The sequence below is a fragment of the Sphaeramia orbicularis genome, chromosome 12, assembly GCF_902148855.1.
Source record: "Sphaeramia orbicularis chromosome 12, fSphaOr1.1, whole genome shotgun sequence".
NCBI classification, from domain to species: Eukaryota; Metazoa; Chordata; class Actinopteri; order Kurtiformes; family Apogonidae; genus Sphaeramia; species Sphaeramia orbicularis.
The window spans coordinates 25,422,477-25,448,142 of NC_043968.1; the positions used below are offsets into that span (position 1 = coordinate 25,422,477).

Sequence of the window (25,666 nt, forward strand, 5' to 3'; positions counted from 1 at the left end):
GCACAGAGCTGGGATGGGCCCCTGCAACCCTCTCGAGGATAAAGCAGTTCAGAAGATGACTGTTTGTACAGTTTGTGGGTGGAAAGCCTTCTTTTTAACTTTTTACTTTTACCCTACATTTTTTATACATATTAGTCTACAGTATACAAGAGCGAAGGATAAGCCGGAGTCAAATGAGTTGTTTGTGTGCACAAACTTGGCCATTGAAAGTGATTCTGAAGTGTGTTTTTACTTACTAGTTTTGCAGTTATTTATTGTGACCACTGGAGGGCAGTAAAGAACCACTGATGTCCTGATGACCACATAAGTTAAAAAAATACATATTACTTAAAACGACTAAAAATATTACTCTGTAAAGGACAAAAGTTTGACAGTTTTACTTAAAAAATGCTGTACATAGCAAAGGACATTCCATTAAAAATGAATAAATGTATAAAAATATATTTTTTAAAATGCATCTGAAAAAACTGTTGCATGATGCAGTTTCCAATCAAGACAATTGTTTAATGTAAAAAAGCAAAACCTGAAGAGTGAATGAAAGACCTAATTGTAAATCCGTAGTGGCTGCTGACAAATCAGAAGAACAGATTCAGGTAAGTACAAAGACAAGTTATTTATTCACTGGTCATTTTGAGTTGCTAGTTAGTACAGTTTCAGTATCAGTTAAGTACATCATTACCTGTTTGCACAGGGAGCATTGGACATTTTCTATGCATCAATGTAAATCATTACAGTATCTTTTGTAGATTAAATATGACATTTCCTATGGTTAAAATTACTTCATTGACTGTTAAGACACAAAACACTTTTGTTAATTATTCTAGTGTAGCACCCATCTTTAAGTACCGCTACTATAACTGCATTCTTCCAGTTCCAAACATGCTCTTATGAGAAATCCAATATAGTGAGCACTTGCCTAATGATTCAGCTTTGGTGGAAAAAATAGAAAACAACTGTAAATCACACTAGCTGTTCATGTTTTAAAATCAGCTACATATTTTCATGTGTTGCACATGTCAGTCATGTTGGTTGAGGAGTTCTTTTTCCAGTACAACAGTACGTCTGCACATGTTAAGGAATGTTTTACAATAATTTCATCATAAATATACCAACAAAGTGCAGCCCATCATGAAATACCAGAAAATGAGTTTGTCGCTTCTAAACACACAAGATTGAAGCCTGAAAAAATATTCTGTGTCCTTCATGCAAACATAAAAGAGAATTTGGCCCACATTGCTGTAAATTGTATTGTGTGTTATTGTGGTACTTGGACATAATTATCAGTTTAGCTGGTTGTGATGTGAAATATCCAGCTGTCTCAGGTGTATATTTATTTACGTTTGTGTTTACGCTGAATGTGCATTAGGCTGTATCGTATAAGGTAGTATCTTCACACTGAGAGCAAAGAGTGATCCAGTACTCGTCATATGATTAGGGCTCCTTCATAGGTTCAGGTTCTAACTCAGGCTGTTCTACAACCTTTACATCTTGATTTGATCAAAAGATTTCGTGGTCCCACCCTTTGTTATTCTTCCAGTCTTCTTTTACTTTTTACTTGACTTCTTTTACATCTGTTTAATTCAATAGTGAAATTCATTTCCTTTTCAGTACATTGATATATTTTCCAGTCCTGCGCAGGAGCCCTATGTAACAAAACTATTTCTTTCTTTCATCCTCAGCCTGAATTCTTCTCTTCACTGCTTGAGGACGGGGAGCTCCCTTGGCTTGAAGAAAGCCTGAACCATTCCCATTGCAAAGATGTACACCTTTGAATCTACTATGATTTTTTCTTTCTTCAACAGCTCTGCAGAATCAAACAAACAGTATGTTAGTGTATTTCTAACTGCACCAATCCCATTATTATACTACATAGCAACAATACATCTTAAAAAAAGCAGCCTCACCATCTATTTTCATCTGGAATTCATCGAGGGGTAAAAGAATGACTTCAACAAACTCTGAAAAGAGATAATAAAGGTGTGATCATTTTTGACGAGAGGGTAAAACATAAATTCTGAAATCCTGAGAATCATACAGTAACTCACCTCCATCACCTGTGGAAGAGGAAAGAGGAACAAGGTTATTCAAATGAGTTGAATGAGAGGCACTACATGATATTTTTAAAGATACAGTTAGTGAATTCTCACCCAGCTGTTGTGTTGGGTTGATATTCTCCATTTCATCTCCATTGATGTTAACTAGGACTATCTGAGTGGTGCAGTTAGACAGACCAGGGTCCAGACAGGTCACTGCAATCGAACCAAGATAATTACTGCCTATACAACTAGAATGAATCATATCTGTGCATAAGTGGGTCATTATTTCTATCTCAATGCTGACCCATGAACCTCTCTAACACACACGAGATACGATACAGCAAGAGTAGATATGTGTCCAATCATACCTGGAGTGACTCCAACTACTTCTCCTTTGTAACCAGTTTCCTCCTTCAGCTCCCTCAGAGCAGCTACCTCCGGGGTCTCCCCCTCATCAATCAACCCTGAACTCAGCAGAGACAATGCCATCACAAGAAAGTAGTCTATTCACAACTCCTAACAGGCCAAATGTGAGTGGAAGGGAGTGACAGACTTTATTAGCTCTGACACTAAAAAAGACATATAACATAAACGACTCTTCACATCCTCCATAGTTATCCTATACAAATCAATCTACCATGCATGGGGAGGACATTTTACTGACCTGCAGGAAACTCCAGGGTGTGGCATCCCATTGGAGGGCGAAACTGCTTCACCATCACCACGCAGTCTTTGTGGAGAGTTCGTTTCAGCAGGGCGATGATTCCAACACCTGCAGGACAGTTTTGTTACAGCTCTGTCCCACATCTCCAGCTGGTCAGTTTTCAGGCCAAACTGACCAGTAAAATTAGAAAACAGAAAAAAGGAAGCTCACCATCTGCTGCGGTGTTGGTTCGCCTTGTGGTCCGTTTTACAGTTTCCCAGGTTCTAATAAAATAAAAACAAGGAGTAATGAATCTGTTGTACAGCGCTGTGAAGTCATGTCAGTGAAAGAAAAGGCAAAAATACCTTGTGTTTCCAGCAGGGTCAACATATGTTGTCTTCTCTAATTTTACCCATTTCCCTGCTGCTATAAGCTGGAACAGAAAAGGAAGTATAAATACATCGATTTTGACATGGTACAGATAACAATGTATTGTTACAGTCACAGATGTTACTTCTGAAAAGCCAAATCAGCAAAAAAAAGAAAAAAGAAAAGAAAAACACACTGGAAGCAACTGAACTTAACAAATCCATTGTGCAGTTGATTATGTAATGTAAAACTTGCACAATCACTGCTAAACAATGTGTCTTTGTGATGTTAAGTAGTTTATTACCTGAATAAACGCTTAGTGCAGTGTAAAATATAAAAGTAGAGGCAGAACAGAGTTAGGCAAAAAAAAAAAAAAAAGCGTTAAATTGCAGCAGGCCTGGGCAGTTAAGGATAGCAGAAGTTTCTTTAATTTCATAGAGTATTGTATGGCAGGTAACAGCAGGTTTTTAATAAGGAACCCGTCTATGCACATTAAAAACACAAACATACCTCTTCATTTACTATGTGCGGTTCTGTGGTCACTTTAGGCTCCTCGGCGTTGCTCATTTTTAGCCTAAACTGCTAAGCAAAAAAACAAACAACAACAACAAAAAAAAGAGTCGAATTAGAATGCTTCGAGTCAATCAGCGGAAAGCTTGGTTACAGGATGTGTGGTGTTTCCATGATATTCAGAGTTCTAACCCTGGTCTGAGTGCTGACTTCACTGACGTCTGATCATGAGTTGCTCAATTAGCTGCTACAATAATGCAAACCCAACCAACTTCAAATGCCCTAGTTTCATTCCACAGCCGGCTTACTGTCCCTGTCTTTGTTCATTTTACATTAGCTGGATGCATAAAACGTAATATTAATTAAAATTTTCAGACAACCTTACATAAATTATTAAACATCCATGGGGAAAAAACTAAACCTAACTCACGTGAAATCCCAAACGATCAAGTTTTGGTACTGTAGAAAAAGTAAGAGTACTCACTCTGTTGCTATTTCCGGCTACCGGAAAGCCCACTGGAGCGATGACAAAGGAAGAAAATCCACTTTTAGGTTAACTGATTTCTTTTATTATTACAAAGCCTCCACCTCATTTAATTATATTTTACATATGTGATTTCTATTTCTTGATTGTTTCATTTCCCTTTCAACACGTATTGATATCCATTGTTATTTTTATTCATTGTTGAAAAGAAATGTCCTGAAAAAAATAGAGTAGTGATTTTAAATAAATTTTCAAAGTTAAAAATGACTTGCACTTATATGTAGTTTAGTCTATTGTGAACATGAGGCTTAAAGCTAGATAATAAATAACTGCTGCAGACTGTACAAAACAACTTAATGCCGGTTTGTTAAATAACGGTATAGTGATTTCTTCTCTCAATAAACGATCTATATAAACGGATGGTGTTTTTTAGTTTACGCCTACCTGTGCACCTCAAAATGTTTCCCCTTCTGATAAAAAAAAATACCTTATGCCATTACTGTCAATCATTCTAACTGTTTAAAATTGTGTTTTCAGTTTAGACATAAAATACAGACATATCATGAAAATAATCCCTTTAAATAAGAAACGGGAGATTGAATTTTAACAAAATGGTCGGACGCTATTTACTGATGGGCACACTTCCGTCACAGGAAATTGCAGCATGAAGAAGGAGCAAGTTGTTAACTGTCAGTTTTCGGTCTGGTATCCGATATTCAAGAAACATACTATTAAAAGGTAAACAGCGACCCAGCGTACAGAAACTCCGACAAACATTTGTAATATTGCTAATTTAAAATAGAGCTAAAATGGCTAACTCTAGTGGCTAACGTTGTGTTAGCTACAAAAAAAGAGCTGCTCATGCTCATCTTCATCTTAGTGTATAGTTTACGTATCAGTCCATCTGTTGGGGGAAAAAAAAACTGGTAGCATGTAATTTGTTGTGTTATCAACAGTAAATTGGATGTTACCTTTGTCTTGTCTTGCAGTTTGATCCTTCCCCTGCCTCAGAATGTGATAGACTATTTACTGGACGACGGAACACTGGTAGTCTCCGGGAGGTGATGAAAATCAGTTTATCCTCAAAGCTGTTTTTGTCTTACATGAGGGAACTTTCTCTCTCATTTGTAAAGCAGCTTCTAAACTGACACGTGTCTTTGTTGTTTTTTGCTCCGTCAGTGACCATAACACACAGCAGACACACACCAACAACAGTGATTCGGATGCAGAGGAAGACGTCCAGGTACACAGACCTATATTAGAGTCTGCGGGGGGCTCCTTTCTTCTTTTTTTTTTTTTTTACAGGAAACTAGCAATTAATAATTACAGTTACAGTACATTTAGTCTGAGGCAGAAAGCTGTTACACATCCAACTGGTGCTGCACAACTGCAATTTATCACAATATTTTGTGTCATTGGTTGCCTGAGCTCTTCCACATGGATACAGACAGCATAACTGCATGAAGGCAACACCAACAAACATGGAGGAGAATGAACCTGATGCACAATTGGGTTATATTGAGCAGAAACGGTTTGTGTAGCAATTCTAAGATAAAAAAAAAAATAAAAATAAAAATAATAATAATAATTAGGTAGAAAATGAGAACATAATCAAATGTGATGACTTTTCATAACTGAATTTACAAAACAGTTTCCATATTTTGATATGTTCTGTCATTGTGATACAGGTGCTGTACTGTATATACACAGTGTAATAGAAGGTTTTGGCCATATCACAGACCCCAGTGTTCAACATAAATTCTTCTCTGTAGATTTAGTATTCTGCAAAATAGAGCTACAAATCACAATCAATCAGTCATATTCTCCAGATATACAGGAACATGTCTGCTTGGCACAGACTTAAAAAACAAAACCAATATTATCATTTATTACATTTTTTTTAAAGTAAACAAAATAATAGTAATGTACAATACCATAGTATTCCATCCAACTGTAAAACACAAAATTACTGATACCATAATTACTCAGCAGATGCCAAAATCAGTCCTAATGGGCACTTTTCGACAGACATTGCATATCCTGAAAGCTAACTGCTTTGATGATTTTGAAGTTGCACATATGTACATTAAATAATAATTACCACAGTTTAATAAATGTGGTAAATAGCATTTACATCGTGTAATCCAGATTTTATCTCTACTTCCCTCTAGTGGTCAGATGACGAGACAACCACCACTGTTACTGTGAGTATATTGAATGTTTACACTCAGCTTGAAGCCTTCTTCATTTTTATAGCTCATTACCACTCTCTTCTGCACAAATACTGTTGTGTTAATGGTAATCAAATTCTGTACATATTGCATGATAATGCATCTTTGTGTCTGTTAGGCTCCAGAGTTCCCAGAATTCACCTCTAAAGTACTGGAAGCCATAAATGCTCTGGGTGGGAGTATCTTTCCCAAACTTAACTGGAGCGCCCCACGGGTAAAAGGCTGCACTCCTCTGCTTTGTGACAAATTATTACTGCTCTCTTCTGAAATTATTAAGTGTTAATGTATGACAAATATGTCTGTGTATCTATTTCAGGATGCTAACTGGATTGCACTAAACAGTTCCCTTCAGTGTTGCAGCCTAAGTGACATATTCCTGCTTTTCAAAAGTTCAGACTTTATCACCCACGACCTCACACAGCCGTAAGTATTTGTATCCATTAACACTAACACCTGTAAATTTAACATTTTGATGACAACCAATTTCAAAAATAGCCAGGCTTGGCATGCGACCTTGATTGGAATCTGCAGTAAAACTCGCATGGCATCTGTTGACAGTGCTGTTAAGTAGATTGATGCTTCAGTGCTCTCTGCTCTGCATGACAAACACTGATGCAGTATCTGATTTACTGCAGTATCAAGTGTTTGCAAAGCTGTTGTTGTGTGTGTGATGGAGAGGGAGAGTAAGAAAAAGTAATGTGATAAATGTGTCTGCACCGTGGTTAAATTTGTCTTGCTGTTGTCACTTCTTCCTGCAGTTTCCTTCAATGTAGTGACCAGGATTCCCCAGATCCTGTCATCAACTATGAGGTAATTTAATGTTGTATAGTTAGATTGAAAGGCCTCAGGTCTTATCCTCCAGGAGTGATTTAAAGTGACTTAGTCTTCATCAACCTACTGTTTCTGGGGTGATTTGTCTGTGACACAATGCATGTTAGAATAGATCTTATGCCGTCTATGTATGTCATCACATCTCTGCACTGTGTCATCTGTCCTCAGCTCGTCTTAAGAAAGTGGAGTGAGCTGATTCCAGGTGGAGAGTTTCGCTGCTTTGTCAAAGAAAATAAACTGATTGGTAAAACTTAGCTCTCACATTCACTTTCACAACACTGTATGATATGACTATGTAAATGCATAGATGTGAAAGACTGATCTGTCACCACGGGCAATAAATGTTAATTATTTTTGTGAAGCAGTTTCTCTGTTATGAAGATTGAATTGTGCTATGATGGGCTCCGAAATTGCAAAACCTGACATGGCAATATTAACCATGATGCATGGATGTCATATCTAGTGTGCAAATTTGTTCATATTTACACCCTAACTGCCGAAAAAGCCATGCCCAGGGTTTCAGGCACTTGTGGCAGCAGCAGTTTCAAACTGTTTAATTTCACATTTGCTCCATTACACATTGATATCATATGATAGAGCCTACTGATTCCCTGCAACTTGGTCCAGTTATTTCCCTGGAATCTGGATCCAGATAGGTAACCAAAATACCCAACAATCAAATCTGAGTAAGGTCCCACAAATATTTCTAGTGCAAGTAAGGCCTTTGTTTATACAAAACATTGCCTTCAACAAAAATGATGAAACCTCAGTAAAGATCTGAGCTAAGAGGTCAGAGATTCTGACAGTTGGGTGTGGTTGCTTAACTTTGGGACCACAACCTACAAACAGGAAGTATATATGATCCAGTTAATTAATATCCAGTTGATTTAAATTTATAAACAAGATTGTACTTCATACTTCTATTATGGAGAATTAAGCCTCATTAATTAATGATATGAAATAAAAATGAACAACTCTTTGATTTGTGGTATTTAATTTCCAGATTGCTGATGTAGATGACATGATTTCTAAAATAATTTCAGAATTTTTTGGTCGACATGCTTGGCAGATAGATAGTTAATCTCAACAAACTCTGAATATACTTTTTTGATCACTGCTCTTTATCTCTTGAAGAAATGGCTTGATTCTGACTTGATATGTGACCATTGGCCTGTCCCAGAAAAATTCACTCTTACATTTACCAGACAACATTAGGAGTTGTCAGTCTAAATTTGAGCCCTACTGATGTTGTATTGGTCTGTTTCCAGCAATCTCCCAGAGAGACTACACTCAGTATTATCAGCACATCCTGAAGCAGGAGGAGCCCGTCTGTCAGGCCATACAGGACTTCTTCAGCCAGCACATCCAGTACAACTTCCTGGATGAAGACTGTGAGCATTAGTCTCTTTTCATTCTACCAAACTTCTGATGGCCATTTTCCTCCTCCTCCATCCTACTTTTTAAAGTCATTAAATATTTATATTTGAAAACAGGATCATTAAGGCGGTAAAAAGTGAACGGAAAGACTGATTAAATGTGCGACATAATTTTTCAGCTATGTATGTCTTTAAACTTTAATATCTAGCCACCATTAAAAGTTTCTTTATACCCTTACTTTGTATCACTGAAGCTAGCAGACGCTGCAATGTACTGGAAATGTGGTCGTTTATAATAATGTTGTGTTTTCTCTGTTTTACAGTTGTGTTTGACGTGTACAGAGATAGTCAGGTAAGCATACCGTACACGTTTTTTTGTTTTTGTTTTTAAATTAGAAAAAAATGTGGCTTTAAAGTTGCACTCATGTATTTTGTTTGTGTGTTGTAGGGAAGAGTGTGGCTCATTGACCTGAACCCGTTTGGTGAAGTGACAGACTCGCTGCTGTTCAGCTGGGAGGAGCTGACGTCAGGTGGAGAACTCAACCAGCATCAGGTCAGCCATCGTGTTTGTTGTGGCGAAGCCAAGTTGAAGTGAGAACTTTAACATGGATGCTACAGGGACCGTGTATATGTGTGTGGTTGCAGGAAGGCCCTGCGTTTCGGTACACCACCAGTGAAGTGACAGTGCAGCCCAGTCCTTGTCTGAGCTACAGAATCCCACGGGACTTTGTCGACCTCTCCACTGGAGAAGACGCCTACAAGCTGATTGACTTCCTCAAGCTGGTAGGACATCATACAGAGCTGCACATCCCACTGGGAACTGAAACAACTGCTGGTAGTGTTTGTGTTTTTGGTCATGATGAGGGAACAGATAATAACTAGAAGCACTCGGAGAGCGCAGACCTCCGCCAAGGCTGATCAGTGGCCCCCCCCGTGGGCCCCCCCACCCCCGATCACCACCAAAATTTAATCATTTCTTCCTTATCCCATTTCCAACAAACCCTGAAAATTTCATCCAAATCTGTCCTTAACTTTTTGAGTTATGTTGCACACTAACGGACAGACAAACAAACAAACAAACCCTGGCAAAAACATAACCTCCTTGGCGGAGGTAATTAACATGGAACTCAAGTCACTAGCCATCCTGTCATTCACTGCATCATTACACATGTTCTGATGATGTCTAGTTAGTTGTGTAATCAAAGAAGGAAAATGAGTGGGAACATGCACATAGACAGGGTTTTAATGAACATTCTGCACCTTTTACACATGATGATCAGTTTAGGCGTCTGAAAAATGAGTCTGTTACAAACTGGTGGCCTGAACTTTGAAAGACAGGAAATAATCAAAGTTGTTTAGCAACAGGATTTAATGTTTCAGGACATCAGCTAACACATCTTGTCACTCTTCATCAGTGAAGTTGTTGAATATTAAAACTTTACTTTGACCAAATGCAAAGCCCTGTAAACAACTATTATCATGTAAGTGTTAAAGTTTCACCCTCTGCTCTGCCCTCTGCAGACAAAAAGCCAACAGGAAGAATGTGAGGAAGAGGAAGAGGAGGAGAATGCTCCACAGTGACCTGAAGAATAGCTACTTGTGTCATCAACCTCCATATGATGTCCCCTGCATGATATGTCCTCCCCGCCCTGTTGCTTTGTACCTGCGATTTCTCAAATAGCTCACTCATGTTAAATTAGCGGATCATGATGAGGATGAATTGTTCTGTCAACTTGCTCTGTGCCCGGCGCCGCTAAGAGCTTACTCGCTGATCCTTACAGCCATTGAGACACTCTCTAGTGGAGTTGGTTGGTAGATTTTTTTTTTTTTTTTTAAATGGGGAAAGAATTCACTTATACTGTAAAATAATGCCTGCTTTTATACTTTATTCAAGTGTGTAGTTCATGTGTCTTCCATTCAGCCTAAATACGTTTAAGATGAACATGGTGCGTGTGTTACAGGGGTTCTTTATTTAACACTAACTCTTTTCATCAGTCACATTGAATATTTCTTTGCGACCATCCCTGATTCTCCATCTCTCCCAGCCAGTTTCCTCTGAGCAATTTTGACACTCATCGCTTCGAGCCACTCCGGCGCTCTTTAACGGTTTGTTTTTTCCCATCATGCATTGCTGTAGACTGTTGCTCTGAAAAACACCATTAAACTTCTTGTCGTGTATTGACTCGGCTGTCAGTCTGGTGGGTGCTGTAAACTAGCACATTAGAAATTGATTGTGCTTTTACGCAACAACTCTCATTACGCCGGGAGCTAAATGAGCTGTGCACATGACGCATGGCAGTTCATTTTATTTGTTTTGTTTTTTTTCCTCCACTAGATTGATAGAGCAATTACAGGGAGATGGAAAGTGCTGGTGTGATGAGAGTTACAGCTCCCCGGAGAAATGCAGTGGATCTGGAACAGTATGCAAGGCACATATTATTGGGAATATGCATATTAATCATCATTACAAAAATGAAATCTGGCTGTAAACATACTGTCCAGACATGGAGGCGGAGGCCTATGAGTCTCACTGATAATATGCAGCACCTGCACACATGGGGATAATGTCTGGTAAACACAACACTTTATTTAGTAGTCCCTGCCAAATTTAAGTCAAACTGCAAACTTTGACCAGCGCTGTTGGAATGTATAACTGTTTAGTTTGCACTTACATCTACATCTTAACAAAGTCAAAGAACAGGTTATGAATGTGAATCATGCCAGTGTTAGTGGGCGGCTGTGTCTCAGCAGGTATAGCAAATCATCTACAAACTGGACCGTCGGTAGTTTAGTCTTTTACCCCATTCTACATATCGAAGTGTCCTTGAGCAAGACACTGAGCCCCACAGTTGCTCCCATTGACGTTTTAAACCTCCTTTACACAGGGGTGGCAATCGATGAAAAAAATGGCCAGCTCTCTCAATGATCTTTTAATGAGCGCCCAGCGATGACCGAGATCTTTCAATGATCTTCCAGTGATTGCCATGGTCTCCTCAAAGTTTAGACTTGGTCCAAAACAATCAACAATTGCCAAGGGAAGCAATCTCTCAATGAACGCTCAAGGAGCTCTAAATGATCTCATCGACCTCCCAATGATCTCTCAGCAATCTTTTATTGAATGCCAAATCTTTCCACCCCAAAGGTAGAGATGGTTGAGAGATCAATGAGGGAATGAGAAAGACTATCTCAATGATCCTTGATGGCCTGATCGCACTGATCAGACAGTTTAAAGTAGGGGGCCAAAGGCACACCGAGTACACCAGGGTCTCCCAAACATTTACACAGAAATGGCCTTTTCAAGGCTTAGGAGATTGTTGAGAGATCGGGCCAATTTTTAATTGCTCAATGGTCACCCAATGATCTCTGTGCTGTGTAAAGGGGCCCCACTGGTGTGTGAATGGGTGATTGACATGTCTAAAGCATGTTGATTACCATTGAGGAAAAAAAGCACCATGAAAGAGTAAGGCCATAAATTAAAAAAAAGGACTGCACATTAATGAACATGCTCAACAATTGTAGCTGTAAATATGCCAGATTGTAGCAAAAGTGCTCATTTCCATCTGTAGTCCCTAGGCAGGTGACAAGAAAGATGACTGACAAAAGGCAAAATGTTATAAAAACACACAAAACAACACAGTGTGGACAATCCACTGATGGTCACAGGCTTGGTTTTCCTTCATCCAATGTTTAAGTTGTGATTTGAAGGAAGAATTGATAGTGAGTCTATTATATTGAGTGGTAAACTGTTCCAATATTCAGTCCCAGCGACTGAAAGCGTAGTTTGTCCAAAAGTAGTCCACCTGTATACTGTCAATGTGTATCTTAAACATGTCGAATACCTCAATCTAGGCTTCTGGTGGTACAGTATATCTGCAGAGCATGTTAACAAGTGTTTATGCAGACGATGTGAACCATTTAGACATAGATGTTCATTCTCTGCCCTCTGAATAGTTCGTATCATGGAACCATAGCACGTTTGTGGACAAGGTCAAAACTGACATAAAACATAAATGACATCCACAAACCTCTGCCTCTCCTCTGGCCCCACCCCTTTTAGTCCACCCACTTGAGATTATTTCTGCATGAGTGGAAAAACCTAAAATGAGTGGCAGCATTTCAGCTTTTAAGGAGGATTTCCATACCTACATCTGCACTGACCTTCATCCTGTTTTGTTTTTTAAAACGGGCCTTCGATGTCTTCCTCTCCTCTTTCTTCCTTTGCAGCTTGGTAATCATCTTTCATCAGGGGGGAGGTCAGATTTGCTGACTCAGAGTAAAGGAGGAGGAGGGGGGAGAGGAGTTTTCCTTGGTTGCGCTGGGGAAGAGCTGCAGTAGTTTGCAGCCGGAATACTCATGAGTAGCTGAGGCTGCAACACTGTCCCTCCTCTCCTCTCCTCTCCTCTCCTCTCCTCTCCTCTCCTCTCCTCTCCTCTCCTCTCCTCTCCTCTCCTCTCCTCTCCTCTCCTCTCCTCTCCTCTCCTTGTTTCCTCTCCTCTCCTCTCCTCAGTGTTGCAGGCCTAGTATTCAGGTCCAGTGTGTGTTTTGGCGGTGGCTTGGCCTGACATGACCTCAGTGCCTGCAGCTGTCAGAGTCCTGGGATCAGTGCTCTTCTGCAAACTGAAACTTTGTAATCCAGGTGTTATGTGTCCAGTTAAACCCGGACAACCGTGTGAAGCATCCGGTGTCACCCTTGATCCCCCCACAGATGTCTGAATCCCAAAAAGTGATACATGCATCAGTAGAGTGGTGCATTGCGAACACCAAGGTGCACATATTCATGCCTGTCTCTCCATCACAATGCATGTACAGTATCACATCAGCTCCTTTTATCTACATGCATGCAGTAGTAATACATACTGTCGGGGTTGTTAAACAGTAAATACTCTCAGCAGAGACATAAAACGGGGGGAAATGTACTAAAAATGCATAAAATGTGCTTCTATGACAGTGGAAACCCCGAAGACAAACCAACAGTGCAGCAATTAAAGGCGTTTATATTGTTGCAGGTGGTACTAAGTCTGTGGTGAAGCTGCAGAGGAGTGAGCAGATCTGTGCAGGAAATGAAGGGATTTTGCCTTCATAATAAAACACATCTTAATAACTTTCATCGAAGAGATATCTTGCTTTGCACATGTTGTGAATGAAGTTACTGGAACAGGAATTAATGCACTGCCCTGCAAAGCAATAAGGTCTTATATAAACAATGTCATCTACAAAGCACTACATCAAAAAATAAAAATACTGAAATGAATACAATACAGTACAGTACACTTTATTACGTGGGGAAATATGTCTTAGTCTCAGTAGTGTCACATACATACATTTATTGCCATGAGTACAGCTTTGATTAATAAACGAAATGAATAAAACCTGACAATCAACAAATAAAAGCTTACAATCAATAAATAACCATCAGTCACTAGGTTTAAGTCATTCATAACTATACCAATCCCATGTGCAGTTATGATATTGTTGATGATATTGTGATATTGCACAGGATTTAGTTAAAATACTATACAAACCATAAACACCTGTTTTGTTTAGTTCTCTGGACTGATGTGTTCTGCATCATCTTACATAAGATAAGCATAATAACCTGTGACAACTCCATCCTTAGTTTTATAATACTTTTTCTGAAATATTACCATAACAAAATTGAGAAATAGCAATAATCTGTGGCAGAATAAAATGACTAAGCAATAAAATCCTGTCATTTTTATGTTCAATCACCCCATCAGTTACATTGTCACCCAAGCCACCATGAATTTAATATATTTATGCTGGAAGTAATTGCACCACATTGCACACATTTCTACTATTTTATATCCATATTTTTGTGCTTTGTCTTGTTTATATATACAGGGGTTGGACAAAATAATGGAAACACCTTCACCTCAAGATGATAATGCCCCAATCCATACAGCTAGAATTGTTAAAGAATGGCATGAGGAACATTCTAATGAAGTTGAGCATCTCGTATGGCCGGCACAGTCCCCAGACCTCAACATTATTGAGCATTTATGGTCAGTTTTAGAGATTCAAGTAAGATGTTGATTTCCACCGCCATCGTCTCTAAAAGAGTTGGAGGGTATTCTAACTGAAGAATGGCTTAAAATTCCTTTGGAAACAATTCAAAAGTTGTATGAATCAATACCTCGGAGAATTGAGGCTGTAATTGCCGCAAAAGGCGGACCTACACCATATTAAATTATATTTTGTTGATGTTTTAAGGTGTTTCCATTATTTTGTCCAACCCCTGTACAGTTATAACTCATATTTCTATCCATATTGCACATTTACCCTTAGTAACCTCCAGCTCCATTCTATTTAGATTTTTATATTATTAACTGTTTTTATTTTGGGCACTTCACAGAGATGTAAACAAAATTTTGTTAAACTATTCTATTCTATTCTATTCTATTCTATTCTATTTTATTCTATTCTATTCTACTATTTTATATTATAAGATAAGATAAGATAAGATAAGATAAGATAAGATAAGATAAGCCTTTTTAAAATAAAGAGAAATCAAAAAAGCTATATATACTATTTACAGCTGTGCACATCCTGATCATGCCACAGGTTGGATAGGGATACGGTTTATTGCACTGTGATTTGGAGCAGTTTCTGTTGTGGAGCCTTACATCTGCAGGAAGGAAAGACCTGTGATACCTCTCCTTCACACACTCGGGGTGTATCATCTTGTCCCTAATGGAGCTCCTTTGTGCAGTGAGTGTGTGTTGGAGTGGATGGGAGTCTTCATCCATCATGGAGGACAATTTGGCTGTCAACCTCCTCTCCCCCACCTCAACAGGTTCCAGAGGACATCCCTGAACAGTGCTAACCTTCTTTCTCAGTTTGTCCAGCCTCTTCCTGTCAGCTGCTGTGATGCTGCTCCCCGAGCAGACCACACCATAGAAGATGGCAGAGACCACAATAGAGTCATATCCTCCTGAGACCCAGGAAAGTGAATTTTTTTTTTTTTTTTTTTATGTTAAACAATTTTCTTGATTGGAAACTACATAATGCAACAGTTTTTTCAGATACATTTTTGAAATAATTTGTATTAATTTATTTTTTTTAACATTTTTTTAATGGATTGTCCTTTGCAATGGCCAGCATTTTTTTTTTTAAGTAAAACTATGAAACTTTTACCTACAGAGGACAAAAATGCATTGCTGGGTCTCAGGAGGATAAAAGGGCTTCAGAAGTGCCCCCGCACCCCAAAAGGACCTCAGCCTCCTGAGCAGATAGAGCCTGCTCTGACCTTTTTTTGTAAAGTACAGTGGTGTTATCAGTCCAGTCCAGTTTATAGTTCAGATGAACACCCAGGTACTTAAATGTTATGTTATGTTATGTGATGTGATGTGATGTGATGTGATGTTATGTTATGTTATGTTATGTTATGTTATGTTATGTTATGTTATGTTATGTTATGTTACCTGGATTAATCAGTGTGTCCAATAATGAAAGACAGGAAATAAAGGAGCCACCTGAACTTCAGGAAGTAGTGGGACTGTGCATTGAGCCCATTGTAAAGCTCTTTGGGCACCATGAAGATGTAGAAAATGTGCTATATATGTTCAGTCCATATAGTGTTTTGCTGTGACAAATTCTATTCTATTCTATTCTATTCTATTCTATTCTATTCTATTCTATTCTAGTCTATTCTATTCTATTCTATTCTAGTCTAGTCTAGTCTAGTCTCATGTTGCATGAACCAGACTTTTTTGGTCGGTCATGGCTCAGGTGGTAGAGCGGGTTGTCCAATAACCGAAGGGTTGGAGGCTCGAATCCCGCTCTATCCTAGTCAGTCCGTTGTGTCCTTGGGTAAGGCACTTCACCCTCCTTGGCTTTTTAACATTTTTGCTTACATTTATGGGCATTTTCACATCATGTAATACAAAATTCTTTCATATTTCTTGCAATAAACGAGTTCTGAAGATTTTACTTTTGCCAATTTATGATTGTTTTTTTTTTTTAATATTACAGGTGAATGAAATGGCTTCAACTAGAAGATCTTGCAAAAATAAGCCTGACGTATTCTGCTACATCTGCGGTGAATACACCATTGTACCTAACAGGAATCAAGTCACAAGTTTCATAAAGTATGCTTACTAATCTTATTTTGGTGTTAATGTAATTAAATGTAATCAATTTTGTGAGAAGATCAAATTTTTCAAAATCATATTAGCAAAAAAAACCCTGACCTGATTGAAAAAAACAGATGTCATTTTTGGATTTAGCGGTGCAAAATAGTCCTAATTCAGTTGAAAAAACCTAGACAACTTGCAAAAAACATTTTTTTGTAACCCATTATTATTATTATTATTATTATTATTATTATTATTATTATTATTATTATTATTATTATTATTATTATCCCTCTGGTATCCCGTCCAGCAAGGCCCTTACTGAGCACCAAGTGTGCCTTTTTTGCACACTTGTGGAATAATGTCAAAAACAATTTTCATACAGTTTGAGCCGTAAATAAAAATACCAAATACTCAATAACTGTCACATTTTTTAACCCTTTAAATGCCATGTTTGTAATGTAAACAAACCATTTTTTTGGATGCAAAAAAACAAACAAACAAACAAAAAAGTTCAATATACTACATAAAAAGTGGATCACATATTATTTGATTTTTGCAGCCTGGCATATGTCAAAGATTAACTCCAACATTAGTTAATTTGCATGATTATTTTTGGTGCCAGGTCAAATGTTCAAAAATACAAGCATCTGTCACCAAGTGTGCCAAAAAGGCACACCTATAAATCAAACTATTAAATATTATATATTGATTTATTTTTCTGCTCTAATTTGATTTTATTTTTTGTAAATCAAGGTCAGCCCTAATCGTAAATATCAAATGGAAGAAATAGTGCGTTTTTGGCACACTTGGGAGACAGATGCTAGTCTTGTAATTTTCTTTTGTTTACAATGTGCAAATTTTAGTTGGTGGCCAGAATTTCAAAGATCATGCAAAAATGAGCAAGTTTTAAATTCTAACCTTATTTAAATTGTGAAAAATAATATGAATTTTTTTTTTAATGAAGTGCAAAATGTGCCTAAAATGTGCACCCGGATACCGGAGGGTTATTATTATTATTATTATTATTATTATTATTATTATTATTATTATTATTATTATTATTATTATTGTTGTTGTTGTTAGTATTATTATTATTATTATTATTATTATTATTATTATTATTATTATTATTATTGTGAAAGTCACTAACCGGAAGCTGTATAGTGTATTTGCGCATCTACGGCTGCTATTGTCCAAACACCCGTGGGGAGGAGGGGGAGGAGGGAGAGGAGGGAGAGGAGGGAGTGAAGAAGAGGAGGAGGAGGGAGACAGCAGGGACACAGTAACCTGCAGGAGGAGGACTCACATGGTCCTGCCGCAGCCCAGCTCAGAGCAGCAGGACTCCCGTCAGCCCGTCTGTCACTCTCAGCTCGGCTTCAGTGTCTGCAGTGTTTATCTCCACTCCTCTGTTTCCCCTTTTATTTTTTATTTTTTTTTTCCTCCCCTTCCCGCATCCCTCCTCCCGCAGCCCAGTGTCGGACGGACTCGGGCCGGTAAAGCAGCGCCATGGCTCGGGAGAACGGAGACACCGGCAGAGGGGAGACATGGAAAAAACAAGTCGATGATATCAAGAAGATCTTTGATTTTAAAGAAGTCTTGGGCACGTGAGTATTATCTGCTTGAACTAACTTCTCTGTGATATTTTATTCATATTCCCTCGTGGATCCTGGGTTGCATATTGAGTTTTTTTTTTTTTTTCTTTTTTTTTTCTGACCTTTTGGCTCTTTGCTGCCTTGTTATACTGATGTGATGATATTCTTTTCATCTGTTGTCAATACTCAGTTGTATTCCTGTAATATTCATGCTGAGACTTGTTGGATGTTTGTGTTTGCAGCAGGGGGTTGTAATCACATCACTGCCTCATGTCTCTTCTCTGTTGTGGGATTACTATAATAATAGGCAGCTCTGTTTAACTGTAATGTCTCCATGTAGTGTGTGTTGCTTTAATACAGACCCTTCATGCCTTCCTTTAATATTACTGTTACATGTCATTGCACTTGTGCTTTAATAACCACTTACAGCTCAGTGTGTACATCTGTGCCAATCAGCTGTTGAAGACCGGGCATTTTCATTAACAAGACATACCTACACTGTAATTTAACATACTGATATGGACAGGGGATGTAAATATTGCTTGCATCACTGAATTAGTAACGTTAAAGAGCTTATGTGTACTATTCATACAAACTCCTTGCATTAGTTGTTACTGTATTGGGAATATTTTATGATAAACAGAGGGGTCAGTAAGTCCTCATAGTATTTTTTTTTTTTTTTTATATTATTCTTTGTTTATGTTGGATTTACTGGTGAGATCATAGTGTTATAATGGTTTGCCTTCTTTAGCACATTCTGTAATATTCCTGCAGGGGATTTTCATGTTGATGACAGCAGGGCTTTACCAGACCGCAGGAATTTCAGTCTCTCAGCAGCAGCAGCAGCAGCAGATTCACTGTTTTAGTTACTCCTCTTAGAAGACTTTTTATGTTAATATCCATACACATGTAAGGATATCCCTTCTTTTCTCATTTACCTCCACCTATTTGCTTTTCTTCTTTTTCCTGCTGTTCTTTTTCCCTCTCTGCTTCATTCATTTAACAGTAACAGTATACAGGTCAGCAGCAAATGCCTCCTAAAGCTCCGACAGCCGGTCCCAGTGTAGCGTCTGTTGTTTCCCCGCTGTGAGGACTGAGTTGTGTCTGGCTGGACGGCAGCCTGGAGGGGTCACGTCCAGATTGGGATTAACTGTATTTGGATTAGGAAAACTCCCCATGACAGGAAGAAAGTTCACTCACATGGTGTAATGGGGAAGATGGAGGGCTGGTTAGATGAGTTTGTTCTTTTGAAAACACCTGAATTTTGGGCTGAGATGCTTTTAGTGCGCACACTAGTACAGGACTCTGCGATCTGAGTCGGCCATGTTGTAGCCACACATTAACCAAAGCTGCTTGCAGATCTTTGAACCTGATGCATCAGCAGAAAAAGGCCAAGGAGGAGAGTGTGTGTGTGTGTGTTTGTGTGTGTGTGTGTGTGTGTGTGTGTGATGGGGTGGTGGAATAAGAAACAGATGATAGCGGATGAAGAATAAAAGCAGCAATTTTGTGATTTCATAAACTAACATATTCTGAATTCCCAGAGGCCTATAGTTGATTTCTCTGGTAACAGTGGTGTCTTCAGATGCAGTGGCACATGTGGGAAAGCAGTGTTCTGGCTGAGCTGAGTGTTGCTGCCTTGCTGAATGTGCCCTGCGTCAGGTTTTCTGAGTCGTATCTGTAGCGATAGGAAGTGATGTCAGAATGGCTGACAGGTTGTCTGACCCCTCTTGCTTTGTCTGGTCACACTACCTTCCCCACACTGACGAGAGTCGGTGTGTACTTACGCACTTCTTTTGTTCCTTTAATGCCTCTCCTCAATGTGTGGCATACTGTTTAGTGGCCACTGGATTAATCTTACCGGTATTAGTTTATGGTGGAAGGTGTGTGTATGGGCGTGCGTACGCGTGTGTGAGGTTCTCCTCAGTGTCTTATTACCCTCCCCTGATGTTTCTGCTGTGTGTGTCCCTGTTGCTCACTACTCAATAATTCAATATAGACAGGAGTGTGCTTTTTGTGTGAGCGTGGGTGTGTTTGTTCAGATCAGTGTGTGTGAGTCTCAGGTATGCTTCAGCTCTCAGTGGGGGAGAACACAGTGAGAACAATGGCAAAAGAACATCAAAACAGAAAAAGGCAGTGGGCCAAAGAGGACCAAAAGTGTATTTATATGTGCCTTTTAGCCCCTGGTCCTCAGTGAAGTGTGGACTACGGTGTTGATGAAATCTTTGTTTAAGGCTCTGGGTTAAGTGTAAGAGGTCAGGGACAATAAGCACTCAGTGGAAGGTCTTTCCAAATTGCTGCGTCTGTGGTCCTTGTGAGTCAGATAGAGACAGAAAGTAAAGTGGTAGCGGTGATGGTGATGCATTGTGGGAACGTCACGGTGCCATCTAGGGCACGCTGCCCTTAATTGATGCTCTACTTCCCTGCTGCTGGCACTGTTCTCTGCACTGTTTCTGGGACTGCAGAGCCCCCCCACCTTTATGTCTCTGTCACACACCTCCCTGTATGTTGAACAAGCTGTCCTTTCCTTACCTAGAGTAGTGTCACCATGGATATAGTGTAGATTTTGAAGTTTCTCTACTTTTATCCCAGTTATAAATATCAACCTATTAATAGAACAAAAGGAGATTGTTTGCTGTAACAAAAGCGCCTTCATCAGTGGACCTCAAGCCCACGTCTTTCACGATACTTGTATGTCTGTGTGCAAGTAACACTGTCAGCCATAGCATAGTATATATGGTTCTACCCATTGGGTCTGTTCACTAGTTTTTGTCAGCTTTTCATCTGTTGTCATATCCCTGATCAGTTTATTGTTTGATGTATAATGTCATGTAGCTGAAACCGTCTCAGAGATTACATTGGAATTAGAGTTGGACATATTGTATTTTGTTGTTTTTGGTAATAACAACATGTCACCAATTTATATATTATTTTGTTTTCATGGCTGTACTTTCTTTTAAAGTTAAGTGTTGATGTTGTTCTGTTTATGTTGCTGCCAATTTGGAATATTGTGAACGCCAAAGCTCAGTTTTCATCATATGACCCGAGAGGTCATCATCACATGGAGACAGCTGACAGCCGTCTCCATGACAACAAAGGAAACAGTAAGATGCTAGTAAGTGTACCTTGATTTCAGTTTACTACTTCAAATTGTTTGAAAGTCAAAAATTGATGCAGGAGCAGTAGTTTATATGGAGGTAAAAATGAAAGTGAATTTTTATGAACAGTCTTTAGCAGATGAAAACTAGAACTAGATGGTTGTTGCCATAGATGAAAAATGGACTTAGGTCAGAAAGAAAGCTGGTGTTTTAGTTTAGACAGATGTTTACACAACCTGTTTCTTTTTGTTTCTTTGACGTGTTTTACCTTGAAATATTTTTGTGCTAGTCGATGGTCTGACTTGTTTTTTTGTGGTTATTTTCACATTTTCCAAAAGGTTGATTTCTGTTTGAGTGGTATCATATTTGTGTTGCTGTCGCTGCAGCTGTTATTGACACCCTTGCTCATGACACTGATTCTTTTGTCTGTCTTGTAGGTATTAATCAGCTGAAGATTTCTAGACAGATTAACACTGAAAGTGCGGATCTAATCTTGGTGTCACGGTGTTAGTTTGAGCTACATTAAGGACACACATACCTCACCTTCACATAAGCACATAAACACAGAGCATTTAAAAGCAACTGAGGGGAAACATCTTTTTTTTTAATTCATCGTACAAAAAAAAAAAACCCATTTGCATGTGCCAGCTGTCGGGACTTTCCTTGTCATGTAATGTAATGAAGCATGTGGCGAGAGGGAGGGGTGCTATCCATATCTCTGCACACATTGACACGTGTGTGTTCAGACCTATGAGTATTAATGATCATAAACTTTAGTCCATTATCGGATCAGCGCTCTATTTTAAGCCTCTCTGCGACCACATCCAGCTTATAATGGCCCTGGGTTGAAAGCCTGTTGTCTCCATGCTGCTGTGACACACATGGTCCTGCCTGACAGTTATATGGACACTGATATGTTTCCTGTTATGTTCATAATAAAGTTGACTGAGTTAAAGCAAAGATTTATGATGCATTGGAAAATACTCTTTTTCTTGTGGCAGTTTCGAAGATTTTCCAAGTTACAGCACTCACCCATGTCGTACTGTGAGTAAATAAAAATAAAAAGCTTGACATTATGCATCAAAAGGACTTTAAACGTCCTCTGTTAGTCCAGGACTAGTTGCCCTGATGTCCCACTGTGACTCTTTCATTGTCATCTATGAAAGAGAGACAAAATGCTGCTTCCTCATTTTATTTTATTTATTTATTTGCACATCACAAACAACAAGAACATTTTTTTCATGCAAATAACACCATTGTGCAGGAGAGGATAGAAGCCAAAAAGGCTTATATAAATACCTCCTCAAAAATAAACAACACACGAAAAAGAAAGAAAGAATAAAAATTCAATATAATTAATAATAATACAAAGGAAAAAATCAAATGATGTAAAACATTACAGTTTTTCATAAATTACAGTCCTTTTCAAATGCTTTTAAAATAATGATAAAGAAGATGTTGATTGAAGTTCAGGACGTAGGTTATTCCAAAGATGTGGTCCACGATATTTTAGAGAATAGCCTACTGACTGACAGAAGTCCGCCCGTACGGAAGATAAAATTTGCTAGAGTATCGTGTAGGATAATTGTGAATAACAGAGAACACTATAAATGAGTCATGAGTTAAGTACACATATTTGTACATGAAGACAAAGGTCTGGTAAACATTCACGTCAAAAATGGAGAGAAGTTTGAATTTTTTGAAGAGAGGAGCAGATGAGTCATATCTTGTAGAAAAGCTGATCATTCTTAAAAATGTCTTTTGGATTAGTTATATCTTATTGTGATAAGTGGGGCAGGTAGAAGCCCAAACAGTATGCAATAAATAATATAAGAATAAATTAAGATATGATAAAAGGTCAAGAAACAGAAATTGTTTATCAATGAACGGGCTCTGCTCAGAATGTCTATTGACTTCATGGTCTATTTACAGACAAGATCAATATGGTATTTCCAACTCATCTACAATAACACCTACAAATGTTTTACAAGAAACCTGTGTTATTTCAAAGTTGTCGATGAATATTTAATTGTTTTCGTTGTTATATTTCTTATTTTTATTACAGAATATCATAAAATTGGAATTTGGGGTATTGAGAGTGTTTATTCATCTGAAACCATTTAGAAACAGGTGATAGTTCCTCATTTCGCATGACCTATTAAATGACAAAAAAAGCAGATGATGACGTTAGACACGTCCCATTGTCTCTTTTCTGCAGACACAGATGTAGTGCATGAAGCTTGCATGGAGAGACTAAATAAAAGCAGGTGTGTGTGGCTGCAGCCGACGAAATGGGACACTCGATGGTAACGCTTCAGCTTGTTTCTCCTGACTGGAGGATTTGGTTTCAGTCCTGTTGCGCAATCCTGAAGGGTCTCGACAACAACATCTGCTGTTCCAGGGGGAAATCAGGGCCACAGCCTGCTGGGACACAAATGTTGCTTGTTATGATGAAGTTAGCAGTTGGTAGGATGACCATAACTGGCCGATCAAGGACAACAGGGAGCTGGAGGTCAGCAGACTCGGGGAACATGACCAGTGTTGTTAACTGTCTTTCTGCAGGGTATTGACCTCTCAAAACATCATTAGAGGCCAACAGAGGACAGTATGGGATAATCTGTGCTTAAATAAATTTGTTACAGCTCTGCTTTTAGTAGAAACTAGCCTAACTGTGAGCACTGGAAAGTGCTGTGGAAATCTCAGACCAGCTGAAACATTCATGTTCCTGTGTATGATGAGTAGTCAGGGGATGGTTGTAGAGATTACTGTCCATTCTGCATGAGGGAAACATACATACAAACTACATTTCCTGGCAAGCCGTTAAATAGTTGAAGGGCATTTCATACAAAACTGTAAATGCAAACTTGCTGACGGTGTTAGAAGGAAGTCAGGGGATTACCAAAAGTGTCTGTGCAAAAGGGTAAACCATTCAGTGTCGGTCTAGTTGAGATCTTTCAGTCTAACACACTGAGTCAGCAGTGTTTGTCATAAAAATATCTTTTTTATAAAGTAGAGGAGTGATAAATATTGTTTACAGGGTGGGGAAGCAAAATTTACAATGAACATTTAGTTGTTTTTTCTCAGCAGGCACGACGTCAATTGTTTTGAAACCAAACATATATTGATGTCATTATCATACCTAACACTATTATCCATACCTTTTCAGAAACTTTTGCCCATATGAGTAATCAGGAAAGCAAACGTCAAAGAGTGTGTGATTTGCTGAATGCACTCGTCACACCAAAGGAGATTTCAAAAATAGTTGGAGTGTCCATAAAGACTGTTTATAATGGAAAGAAGAGAATGACTATGAGCAAAACTATTACGAGAAAGTCTGGAAGATACTATTAAAGAAGAATGGGAGAAGTTGTCACCCGAATATGTGAGGAACACTTGCGCAAGTTTCAGGAAGCGTGTGAAGGCAGTTATTGAGAAAGAAGGAGGACACATAGAATAAAAACATTTTCTATTATGTAAATTTTCTTGTGGCAAATAAATTCTCATGACTTTCAATAAACTAATTGGTCATACACTGTCTTTCAATCCCTGCCTCAAAATATTGTAAATTTTGCTTCCCCACCCTGTATTGTTTTGTTTAAAGCTCCGTATGATGTTTGTCACCAATTTTTCATCAAATCTGTAAAACCCAAGTGATAGCGTAAGTATCACGAATCTATTAGTCTTTCCGTGATTACACACCTGAATCGCTGCCCTCACGGCAAACAACTTCGAACCTTGAAACTGTCACTTGGGTTTTTTCAGAATTCCACGCAGTTGCATTATGGCCGCAGTAGCAACAAACATAGAAACAGCTTCATTGCCTCTTGCTACTGTGGCTGTGTGGAATTTTAAAAAAGCCTGAGTTTCAGTTTGGTAAGTAAACAAATAGATTGTTTGTGGTGGAGTACACTTCAAAGTTATTCACCATGAGGGAAGTGATTCAGGTGAGTAATCACAGAAAGACTAACAGATTCGTGATACTTAGGCCATCACTCGGGTTTTACAGGTTTGATGAAAAATTGGTGAAGAACCTCATACTGGAGCACAGAAATATTAGTGTTCTAAGTTGTGGTACAAATATTTCAAAATGTACATACATGAAATGGTATTATGTCCAGAGAACACATTTCACTAATTTGAGAATTAAACTGAAAGGTTTAACATTTGGTTAAATCACTCAGTGAAAGAGGAGAGGAGAGAGATGAACATGTGCAGGGTCAGTACTTTTTATCCATCCGTCTGTCTGTCTGAGATTTTTTGTCCATCCCATTTCTCCGACAATGTTCACCCAATTCTTTTCAAATTTCACACACATGTGCTTCACCACCAGAAATGCAGTCTACAGTTAGGATGCTGAATTTAAATTTTTGGATTTTTACCTCCGCCAAGGAGGTTATGTTTTT

General features: G+C 38.6%; 3 protein-coding genes across 5 annotated transcripts in view; 2 read left to right on the forward strand and 1 right to left on the reverse strand.

The window, feature by feature from the left end:
* Positions 1 to 588: 588 nt before the first annotated feature.
* nudt5 (nudix (nucleoside diphosphate linked moiety X)-type motif 5) lies at positions 589 to 4,084 on the reverse strand. 3 transcript variants are annotated; one of them, XM_030150881.1, is made up of 10 exons: positions 3,989 to 4,084; positions 3,559 to 3,627; positions 3,045 to 3,112; positions 2,911 to 2,963; positions 2,701 to 2,808; positions 2,405 to 2,500; positions 2,148 to 2,249; positions 2,046 to 2,054; positions 1,905 to 1,958; positions 589 to 1,804 (listed from the first exon to the last, which is right to left on the reverse strand). In XM_030150881.1, exons 2-10 carry the CDS (start codon positions 3,613 to 3,615, stop codon positions 1,695 to 1,697), a joined length of 657 nt encoding a protein of 218 aa, XP_030006741.1. In that variant the 5' UTR covers positions 3,616 to 3,627; positions 3,989 to 4,084; the 3' UTR covers positions 589 to 1,694. The 3 variants fall into 3 exon arrangements, with proteins under 3 accessions (XP_030006741.1, XP_030006742.1, XP_030006740.1); XM_030150882.1 differs by having other exon boundaries at positions 3,559 to 3,630; positions 3,989 to 4,051; XM_030150880.1 differs by lacking the exon at positions 3,989 to 4,084 and adding an exon at positions 3,845 to 3,905 and having other exon boundaries at positions 3,559 to 3,630.
* Positions 4,085 to 4,643: 559 nt separating this feature from the next.
* On the forward strand, positions 4,644 to 10,662 carry cdc123 (cell division cycle 123 homolog (S. cerevisiae)). The gene is made up of 13 exons (XM_030150617.1): positions 4,644 to 4,780; positions 5,032 to 5,103; positions 5,222 to 5,285; positions 6,214 to 6,246; positions 6,392 to 6,487; positions 6,590 to 6,696; positions 7,032 to 7,083; positions 7,273 to 7,348; positions 8,373 to 8,495; positions 8,804 to 8,832; positions 8,929 to 9,033; positions 9,126 to 9,263; positions 10,002 to 10,662. Exons 1-13 carry the CDS (start codon positions 4,707 to 4,709, stop codon positions 10,059 to 10,061), a joined length of 1,029 nt encoding a protein of 342 aa, XP_030006477.1. The 5' UTR covers positions 4,644 to 4,706; the 3' UTR covers positions 10,062 to 10,662.
* Positions 10,663 to 17,852: 7,190 nt separating this feature from the next.
* camk1da (calcium/calmodulin-dependent protein kinase 1Da) overlaps positions 17,853 to 25,666 on the forward strand; it is a 67,318-nt gene continuing 59,504 nt past the window's right edge. The window contains exon 1 of the mRNA XM_030148583.1: positions 17,853 to 18,180. Coding sequence (XP_030004443.1) covers positions 18,083 to 18,180 — 98 coding nt within the window. The 5' untranslated portion in view covers positions 17,853 to 18,082. The remainder of the gene's footprint in view (positions 18,181 to 25,666) is intronic.